This window comes from Aotus nancymaae, unplaced genomic scaffold, assembly GCF_030222135.1.
Source record: "Aotus nancymaae isolate 86718 unplaced genomic scaffold, 86718_ANA_hifiasm-v0.15.2.pri h1tg000260l, whole genome shotgun sequence".
NCBI lineage: Eukaryota > Metazoa > Chordata > Mammalia > Primates > Aotidae > Aotus > Aotus nancymaae.
This window is the reverse complement of record NW_026988675.1, coordinates 798,598-808,731: the sequence shown is the minus strand read 5'-3', so window position 1 is coordinate 808,731 and position 10,134 is coordinate 798,598. Positions and strand designations below refer to the sequence as shown.

At 52.0% G+C, this 10,134-nt stretch overlaps 1 protein-coding gene and 1 long non-coding RNA gene across 9 annotated transcripts in view; both read left to right on the top strand.

Moving 5' to 3' along the window:
• The window catches only part of LOC135273095 (zonadhesin-like), a 161,825-nt gene extending 156,436 nt beyond the window's left edge, over positions 1–5,389 (top strand). For 5 of the 7 annotated variants that reach the window (XM_064372016.1, XM_064372018.1, XM_064372017.1 and 2 more), the window contains 2 exons: positions 4,449–4,625; positions 5,250–5,388. In XM_064372016.1, coding sequence (XP_064228086.1) covers positions 4,449–4,625; positions 5,250–5,272 — 200 coding nt within the window. In that variant the 3' untranslated portion in view covers positions 5,273–5,388. Of the gene's footprint in view, positions 1–4,448; positions 4,626–5,249 lie in introns of all 7 variants that reach the window. The other 2 variants (XM_064372021.1, XR_010340956.1) reach the window with 2 other exon arrangements.
• Positions 5,390–5,770: 381 nt separating this feature from the next.
• LOC135273097 (uncharacterized) lies at positions 5,771–6,481 on the top strand. Of its 2 annotated transcripts, XR_010340961.1 has the most exons (3): positions 5,799–6,146; positions 6,258–6,310; positions 6,394–6,481. It is a non-coding gene; the product is annotated as an uncharacterized LOC135273097 (long non-coding RNA). The 2 variants fall into 2 exon arrangements; XR_010340960.1 differs by having other exon boundaries at positions 5,771–6,146; positions 6,258–6,481.
• The last annotated feature ends 3,653 nt before the right edge of the window (positions 6,482–10,134 follow it).

Here is a 10,134-nt window from a genome sequence, read left to right as displayed (position 1 = left end):
GCCAAAGTGGGTGGATCACCTGAGATCAGGAGTTCAAGACCAACCTAGCCAACACAGTGAAACCCTGTCTCTATAAAAAACACAAGATTGGCTGGGCACCGTGGCTCATGCCTGTAATCCCAGCACTTTGGGAGGCTGAGGCGGGCAGATCACGAGGTCAAGAGATCGAGACCATCCTGGCCAACATGGTGAAACCCCATCTCTACGAAAAATACAAAAAAATTAGCCGGGCATGGTGGCACATGCCTGTGGTCCCAGCTACTCGGGAGGCTGAGGCACATGAAGCACTTGAACCCGGGAGGCAGAAGTTGCAGTGAGCCGAGATTGCGCCACTGCACTCCAGCCTGGTGACAGAGCAAGACTCCGTCTCAAAAAAAAAAAAAACCCACAAAATCGGGCCGGGCGAGGTGTCTCATGCCTGTAATCCCAGCACTTTGGGAGGCCGAGGCAGGCGGATCATGAGGTCAAGAGATCAAGACCATCCTGGTCAACACGGTGAAATCCCGTCTCTACGAAAAATACAAAAAAATTAGCCGGGCGTGGTGGCAAGTGCCTGTAGTCCCAGCTTACTTGGGAGGCTGAGACAGGAGAATCGCTTGAACCCAGGAGGCAGAGGTTGCAGTGAACTGAGACCACACCATTGCACTCCAGCCTTGGTGACAGTGAGACTCTGTCTCAAAAATAAAGAGACTTGAGCTTGTTATAGAGTGAAGAGTGAGGATGCCTCTTCTGGTTAGGAGGATGGTGGCCTTGGGGCCTGGCCTGCTGGAGGGCCCTTTGTTTCCTGTCTTAACGATTCCCTCCTCCAAGGAACTACAATAACAACAGCTTGGATGACAGCCTGCTCCCCGATAGAAAGCTTGCAGGCGATTCTGTGCGGCTGGGGGCGGCCTGGAAGTTACCCGAATCCTCTGAACCTGGGTGAGCTGGGGGTGGGAGAGCCAGGCAGGAGGAGCTGAGCCTGGGGAAGGGCCTCGGGCAGCAGCTTGAAAGTGTCCCCTCTCCCTCCGTGCTATACCTCCCTACTGGCAGAAACCAGCCATTCTCTCCCGTTTAGTGTCTCTGAGCTATGAGTTGGTAAGAAGTTCTGACGTCCCACACCCACGCCTGCTGATTTCTCTCATGTTTAGTGATCCCTTTGGAGGGCCCATTTGGGAAGTCCACCCTGAGGTCTAGCCTTTTTCCTTCCTGCTGCGTCTCCTGGCCTTCCTACTTGAGGGCAGCATTTTGTCCTCTTCTCCCGCATCCCTCTCTGTTCCTGTCCACTTTTTGTTTTGTTTTGTTCTGTTGTGTTTGAGGCAGAGTCTTGCTCTGTCACCCAGGTTGGAGTGCAGTGATACGATCTCAGCTGACCAGATTCAAGTGATGCTCCTGCCTCAGCCTCCTGAGTAACTGGGATTGCAGGCGCCCACCACCACACCCAGCTAATTTTTGTATTTTTAGTAGAGATGAGGGTTCACCATATTGGCCAGGCTGGTCTCAAACTCCTGACCTCAGGTGATCCGCCCTCCTTGGCCTCCCAAAGTGCTGGGATTACGGGTGAGAACAACTGTGCCCCGCCCCTGTCCACTTTTGTTTTTGTTTGGGAGACAGTTCCTCAGGCCCTCAGTCTTTTCTTTGAGACAGAGTCTTGCTCTGTCGCCCAGGCTAGAGGGCAGTGGTGCAGTCACAGCTCACTGGAGCCTCCAACTGCTGGGCTCAAGCCATCCTCCCACCACAGCCTCCCAAGTAGCTGGGACTACAGGCACATGCCGCCACGCCCGGCTAATTTTTTTTTTTCTTTGAGACAGAGTCTTGCTCTGTTGCCCAGGCTGGCGTGCGGTGGTGAGATCTTGGCTCACCACAGCCTCTGCCTCCTGGGTTCAAGCAATTCTCCTGCCTCATTCTCCTGGGTAGCCGAAATTATAGGCATGTGCCACCATGCACAGCTAATTTTTGAATTTTTAGTAGAGACGGGGGTTTCATCATGTTGGTCTGGCTGGTCTCAAACTTGTGACCTCGTGATTCACCCACCTTGGCCTCCCAAAGTGCTGGGATTACAGGTGTGAGCCACCACACCCAGCTGTAGTTTGGCTAATTTTTAAAAAGTTTGTGTATAGATGGGATCGGGGGCTGGGGGACTAGGGTAGGGATAGCATTAGGAGAAATACCTAATGTAGATGATCGGGTGATGGATGCAGCCAGCCACCATGGCACGTGTATACCTATGTAGCAAACTTGCATGTTCTGCACACGTACCCTAGAACTTAAAGTACAATAAAAAAAATTTTTGTGTAGAGATGGGATCTCACGATGTTGCTCAGGCTGGTCTTGAACTCCTGGTCTCAAGCAATTCTCCTGCCTTGGCCTCCTGAAGTGCTGGGATTACAAGCATGAGCCTGTGGCCCTCAGTTTGTATCCTCTCCTCATTCAGCTGCTTCCCTGTGGGTGGCAAGCCCTCTAGCTGCCAGGAGAACAGCATGGCAGATGCCTGGAACAAGAACTGTGTGATCTTAATAAACCCTCAGGGTAAGACATGTCCCTGCTGGCCCTTTTTCCTCCCTGAAGGACAGGAGGCTGGGGAGGGAGTCTGGTCAGGGAGGGAGAAACAAGACCAGAAACGTAGAAAGGCACGAGGAAGGCAAACGGGAACACATGGGCAACCAGCAGTCACCTTCTTGGGACCTGTGACTGGCTGGTCTGTCTTTGTGTCTCAGGCCGTAGATAAATCTGGGATTTTTTTTTTTTTTTTTTTTTTTTAACATGGAGTCTTGCTTTGTCACCCAGGCTGGAGTGCAGTGGCACAATCTCGGCTCACTGCAGTCTCGGCCTCCCGGGTTCAAGCCACTCTTCTGCCTCAGCCTCCTGAGTAGCTGAGACTACAGGTGTGCACCACCATGCCTGGCTAATCTTTATATTTTTAGTAGAGATGGGGTTTCAGCATATTGGCTAGGCTGGTCTCGAACTCCTGACTTTGTGATCTTCCACCTTGGCCTCCCAAAGTGCTGGGATTACAGGTGTGAGTCACCACACCCTGCCTTTTTTTTTTTTTTTGGTATTTAAAATGTTTTAATAGAGATGGAGGAGTCTCACTATGTAGCCCAGGCTGGTCTGGAACTATGGACCTCAAGGGATCCTCCCACCTCAGCCTCCCAGGTAGTTGGGATGACAGGCATGATGAGCCACCACGCCTGGCTGTTTTTCTTTTTTCTTGTTTTTTAGAGACACGGTCTCACTCTGTTGCCCAGGCTGGAATGCAATGGTATGATCACAGCTTACTGCAGGTTTGAACTCCTGGGTCAAGTAGTCCTCCTGCCTCAGCCTTTGGAATAGCTGAGAACACAGGCATGCACCACCGTGCCCAGCTAATGTTTTTTTTTTGTTTTGTTTTGTTTTTTCTTTTTGAGACAAGAGTCTAGCTCTGTTACCCAGGCTGGAGTGCAATGGCGCGATCTTGGCTCACTGCAACCTCTGCCTGTTTGGTTCAAGCTGTTCTTCCACCTGAGGTTCCCGAGTAGCTGGGATTACAGGCCTGTGCCACCACATCCAGCTAATTTTTGTATTTTTAGTAGAGACAGGGTTTCACCACGTTGGCCAGGCTGGTCTTGAACGCCTGACCTCAAATGATCTGCCTGCCTTGGCCTTCCAAAGTGCTGGGATTACAGACGTGAGCCACTGTGCCTGGCCTAATTTTTTTTTCTTCAAAGTGCATGAAATGAACTAAGTTATTAATGTTTTGTACAGATGGGGATGTGCTATGCTGCCCAGGCTGGTCTTGAACTCCTGGGCTCAAGTGATTCTCCCATGTTGCCCTCCTAAAGTGCTGAGGTTACAGGCGGGAGCCACCACACAAATCTGGGTTTTGTTTGTTTCGTTTTTATTCAGACAGGGTCTTACTCTGTCGCCTAGGTTGGAGTGCAGTGACACAATCATAGGTCATTCTACTGCCTCAGCCTCCCGAGTAGGGGGCTACAGGTGTGCGCCACCATGCTTGGCTAATTTTCGTATTTTTTGTAGAGACAGAGTTTCACCATGTTGCCCAGGCTGGAAAATCCAGGGTTTTTTTTTTTGTTTGTTTTGAGACGGAGTCTCGCTTTGTTGCCCAGGCTAGAGTGCAGTGGCGCCATCTCAGCTCACTGCCACCTTTGCCTCCCAGATTGAAGAACTTCTCCTGTCTCAACCTCCCGAGTAGCCTGGACTGCAGGCACACGCCACCATGCCCCCCTAATTTTTGTAGTTTTAGTAGAGATTGGGTTTATGTTGGTCAGGTGAGTCTCGACCTCCTGACCTCAAGTGATCTGCCCACCTTGGCCTCCCAAAGTGCTGGCATTATAGGTGTGAGCCACTGTGCCTGGTGGGAAAATCCGGGTTTTGATTGAAGTGGATGTCCAGTCAGCCCCAGGGAAGCCACATGGCCCTGCTCCTTCCTGGCCCCTCCCCTGGCTCACCTGCCTTCTCTTTTCCTGCAGGACCCTTCTCTCAGCGTCATCAGGTGGTGCCCCCTCAGTCCATCTTCGCCAGTTGTGTGCAAGGCCAGTGTGGGACCAAGGGTGACACCACGGCCCTGTGCCACTCCCTGCAGGCCTACGCATCCCTGTGTGCCCAGGCTGGCCAGGCCCCTGCCTGGCGGAACAGAACCTTCTGCCGTGAGTGAGCTGGCACCTCTTCCCACAGCCCGCAGGAGCCCTCCAGAGCCCTGCCCTCCCTTTCTTCCTCTAAATTCTTTTTCTTTTTGAGATGGAGTCTCGCTCTGTTGCCCAGGCTAGAGTACAGTGGCATAATCTTAGCTCACTGCAACTTCCACCTCCTGTGTTTAAGCAATTCTCCCACCTCAGCCTCCCGAGTAGCTGGGATTACAGGCATCCCCCACCACACCTGGCTAATTCTTGTATTTTTGGAGGACACAGGGTTTCACCATGTTGGCCAGGCTGGTCTCAAACTCCTGACTTCGTGATCCGCCACCTTGGCCTCCCAAGGTGCTGGGATTATAGGCGTGAGCCACTGTGCCTGGCTTCTTCCTCTAAATTCTGTGCCTCTGCCCTTCTCTGCACAGCCTGGCTCTCAGTGGACACATTTTGCTTCCTCCATCCCCATTCCAGCCTCTCTGCAAGCCCAGCTCCATCTTCTACGGATCTCCCAGGGCCCTCCATTGCATTCTCACCTTCCCCAAAGTTCTGCCTTTATTTGGTTAATGTCTCCTCCTGCTTTTACCTGGGCTGGGCTCGTTCCCTTCCTTTCTTAACCAGGAACTCCTTTTTTTTTCTTCAAAGTTGTGGCAAATTTGGGAGGCTGAGGCAGGAGGATCACTTGAGTCAAGGAGTTCAAGACCAGTCTGAGAAACACAGCAACATCCTCATCTCTACAACAAAATTAAGGAATTTGGCCAGGCGTACTGGTTCACGCCTTTAATCCTAGCACTTTGGGAGGTCAAGGTGGGCGGATCACTTGAGGTCAGGAGTTGGAGATCATCCTGGCTAACATGGTGAAACCCCATCTCTACTAAAAATACAAAACATTAGCTGGGCATGGTGGCAGGTTCCTATATTATAATCCCAGTTAATCAGGAGACTGAGGCAGGGAAATTGCTTGAACAAGAGGCAGAGGTTGCAGTCAGGCGAGATCAGATCAGTGCACTCCAGCCTGGGTGACAAGAATGAAAAAAAAAACAGGAGTGAAAAACAACAAAACAAAATGTTGTGAATGGATGATGGTAATGGCTGCCCAGCAATGTGAATGTGCTTAGCGCTGTTGAAGCGTACATTTAAAAATGGTCGGCCGGGCACGGTGGCTCACGCCTGTTCATCCCAGTACTTTGGGAGGCTGAGGCGAGCAGATCACCTAAGGAGCCAGACCCTGTCTAAAAAGGCTTATGGGAAACAGAAAACATTGCAAGAGGTGGGGGTGGCACTAAGGCCTTGGAGTCCCTGGAGGTGAGAGCCTCCTGGAGGGAGAAGCGGACACACCTAGCGATTTAGAGAGATGAGGTCCCTTTGGGTAGCAAGCGATGTCCAAAAGGGAGTGCCCCTGAGTCCCCACCCTTCCTGTCTCACATCCCTGCACCCAGAAGCATCTAACCCGGTGACCATCCTATTGGGACTGCTGGTGCCTGTGGTGGTTGTAGTACTAGCAGTGACCAGAGAGTGCATTTGCAGAACAAGGAGAAAGAGGTGAGTTCTGGGAAGGGGAGAGGAAAGGCGGGTAGGGTGTGCAAACGGGGGAGCAGCCGGGCCCGTAAAGGGCAACTCGGGGAACCATGTCTGTTCCCCTCCTCCTTCTAGAGAGAAAACGCAGAGCCAGGAGGGAGACGGACTGGCCAGGCTGGTGGACACAGGTGAGAACCGACCCCACAGCCTGGAACGCTGGGGCCTGGGGTCTCCTCTCCTCTCACACACGGTTGTCTTGCTTTCTCCTCAGATATCGCTCTGGACTGTGTCTTTTAAATTGCTCAGTTGTGAGTTGTCTTCAAACAAGAAGATTAAATAAATGTATGTATATTTGTTTATTTGAGACAGGGTCTTGCTCTGTTGCCCAGGCTGGAGTGAAGTGGTGCGATCAGAGGTCACTGCAGCCTCGACCTCCTGGACCTCCTGCCCTAGCCTCCCTGGTTGCTGGGACTACAGATACATGTCACCATGAGAGCTAAATTTTATTTTTTTTTGTTTTTGTAGAGACAAAGGGAGGTCTCACTATGTTGCCCAGGCTGATCTCAAACTCCTGGCCTCCAGCGATCCTCCCACCTTGGCCTCCCAGAGTACTAGGGTTTACAAGCATGAGCCAGGGCATCTGGCCAAAAATATTTATTTTTGTTTTGGTTTTTTGTTGAGACGGAGTCTTGCTCTGCCACCGAGGCTGGAATACAGTGGCGTGATCGCTGCTCGCTGCAATCTCTGCCACCTGGGTTCAAGCAATTCTCCTGCCTCAGCCTCCCGAGGAGATGGGATTACAGGTATGTACCGCCTCACCCAGCTGATTTTTGTAGTTTTAGTAGAGACAGGGTTTCACCACGTTGGCCAAGCTGGTCTCAAACTCCTGACCTCAAGTGATCCACCCGCCTCGGCCTCCCAAAGGGCTGGGATTATAGGCATGAGGCACCATGCCCAGCCCAGACTTATTTATTTTTGAGATGTGAATGTCTACATGATCATGGTGGAGGAGGTTGGGTCTTGGAGGGAGGAAAATGAGGGAGAAAGGCATGTGGAGGCCTAGGTAGGGCTGGGTTCTGTGCAAAATGATGGGAGACGAGCCTAGGTTGAGGTGAAGGTGTTGTCCCTTAGAGAAAGCCACATGGGGGTGGCCCGTTCAGTCCTGCGGACATCACTAGAGGAGACAGAAGGAGCAGGGAGGCAGAGGAATGGAGGGTGGGAAGCAGCCCCAGACCCTTGGCTTCTGATTTAGGAGAAGACTTCACCCCAGGAATCTGAGTTCTTAGAGAACGTGGCCTCTGGCCTTCCACCAAGGTGATTCTGAGAACTTGTACATGTCAAGTTAAGGCTGGGGAATATGGCTTTCTCTTTCTTTTCTTTTTCCTTCCTTCCTTCCTTCCTTCCCTCCCTCCTTCCCTCCCTCCCTCCTTCCTTCCTTCCTTCCCTCCCTCCCTCCTTCCCTCTTTTCTTTGTTTTCCTTCTTTTCAGGGTCTTGCTCTGTTGCCCAGGCTAGAGTGCAGTGGTACACTCATAGCTTGTGGCAGCCTTGACCCCTGGGGCTCCAGTGATCCTCCCACCTCAGCCTCCTGACTAGCTGGGACTACAGGAATGCACCACTACACCTGGATAATTTTCATATCTTTTTGGAAGAGAGGAGGTCTCACTATGTTGCCCAGGCTGGTCTTAAACTGGGCTCAAAGAGATCATCCTGGCTCCACCTCCCAAAGCACTGGGAATACACGAGAGCCACCACACCCAGCCAAATGTGGCCCTTCCTTCCTTTTTCCCTCTCTTCCTGCCTTCCTCCCTCCTTACCTCCCTCTCTCCCTGTCTTACTCCTTCTTCCCTTCTACTTTTCCCTCCTTCACTCCCCCCTTCTTTTTCTTTCTTTCCTTCCTTCCTTTCCTTTCTCTTTCCCTCTTTCCCCCTCCCTCCCTCCTTCCCTCCCTCCCTTCCTTCCTTTTTTAGAGACAGGTGCTTCCTCTGTTACCCAGGCTGGAGTGCAGTGGTGCAATCATAGCTCATCCCCCAAGTCCCTCCCACACCTCCTCGGGGGTACAATATATGGGTGATGTATTGCCAATGGAAGAGGGGACAGAGGACTCAAGAGCCCGAGGGACTCCAGAAGTGGGCTGTGGAGGTGAGAAACTGAGGACAAGACTCCCTGGGCTGGGAAGGACCCAAGCTGTGATTTGGGGTCCAGCACTGACCCAAACATGACAACAGGGGGCGTCTGAGGTGCAGGAATGGAAAAAGCAGGTTGGGCACGGTGGCTCAAGCCTGAAATCCCAGCGCCTTGGGAGGCTGAGGTGGGAGGATTGCTTGAGGCCAGGACTTTGAGATCAGCCTGGGGAACATTATGAGATCCCCGTCTCTACAAAAAATAAAAAATCAGTGGATATGGTGGTACGTGCTTGGAGGATTCCCAGGTTCTCGGGAGGCTGAGACAGGAGCTCAAACTCCTGGCCTCAAACCTCAGCCTCTCAAGTAACCAGGACTACAGGTGCATGTCACCCTTTGGCTGGGCTCAGTGGCTCACGTCTATAATCCTAGCACTTTGGGAGGCCGAGTCGGGCAGATCACTTGAGGTCAGGAGTTTGAGACCAGCCTGACCAACATGGTGAAACCCTTTCTCTATAAAAATACAAAAATTAGCCAGTGTCACGATTGCGACCTGTAATCCCAGCTGCTTGGGAGGCTGAGGCAGGAGAATCACTTGAACCCGGGAGGCATAGGTTGTAGTCAGCTGAGGTCGCGCCACTGCACTCCAGCCTGGGTGACAGACTGAGACCCGTCTCAAAAAACAAAAGCAAAAGCAAAAAAAAAAATGTGGTTTTTTCCAAAAAAGCAAATCAGCCTGTGACCCTCTGGGGAGGCCCCCACCCTCAGCATTCTTCCATTTCCCAAAAGGGGATAGGGGTTACTATGGGAACTGAGGATGGGGGGCCGGGCGGGGGGACAGGGGGAGGGGATCTGTGGTCTGGGTTGCTGAAGAATTCCTACCTCTATCTTAGTAGGAGTGACCCACTCACCCCAGCCTGAGGCCAAGGTGCAAATGTCCTGCCCTCTCCCTCAGGACTCCTGCCTCCCATGAGGCAGGTCCTTGCTTGGAAGATAGGGCTGGGACATCCAGCTTGGGCTCCAAAAAGGAAAGGAAGGCTTGCCAGGCCCAGTGGTTCACACCTGTCATCCCAGCACTTTGGGAAGCCAAGGCAGGCAGATCATTTGAGGCCGAGTTCGAGACCAGCCTGGCATGGTGAAACCCCGTCTCTACTAAAAATACAAAAATTAGCCAGGCGTGGTGTGCATGCCTGTAGTCCCAGCTACTCAGGAGGCTGAGGTGGGATCGCTTGAACCTGGGAGGCGGGGGTTGCAGTGAGCCGAGAGCGCACCACTGCACTCCAGTCTGGGCAACAGAGCAAGACTGTTTAAAAAAAAAGAAGAAAGAAAGAAAGGCTGCCAGTTGGACTGGAGGAGGATCGGGATGTAGGACCCCAAAGGGGATTTGGGTTTGGGGATGTCGAAACAGGGAGGATAGGCTGGGTGTGGTGGCTTATGCCTGTAATCCCAGTGCTTTGGGAGGCTGAGGAGGAGAATCACTTGAGGTCAGGAGCTGGAGACCAGCTTGAGCAACATAGCGAGTCCCTTCTGTCTCTAAAAATATATAAAACATTCTTGGGTGCTTGAGGCGGGAGGATTGCTTGAGCCCAGGAGTTCTAAGCTGCAGTGAGTGCACTCCAGCCTGGGCAAGAGAATGAGACCCTGTCTCTAAAAAAACAAACCAACCAACCAGGGAGAATTCTGAGTTCTAGAAATATGGTTTTTTTGTTTGTTTGTTTTTTTTTTTTTTATAGAGTCTGGCTCTGTCGCCCAGGCTGGAGTGCAGTGGTGCGATCTCAGCTCACTGCAACCTCCTCCTCCTGGGTTCAAGTGATTCTCCTGCCTCAGCCTCCTGAGTAGCTGGGATTTCAGGTGTGCACCACCATGCCCAGCTAATTTTTTTCCTTTGCAT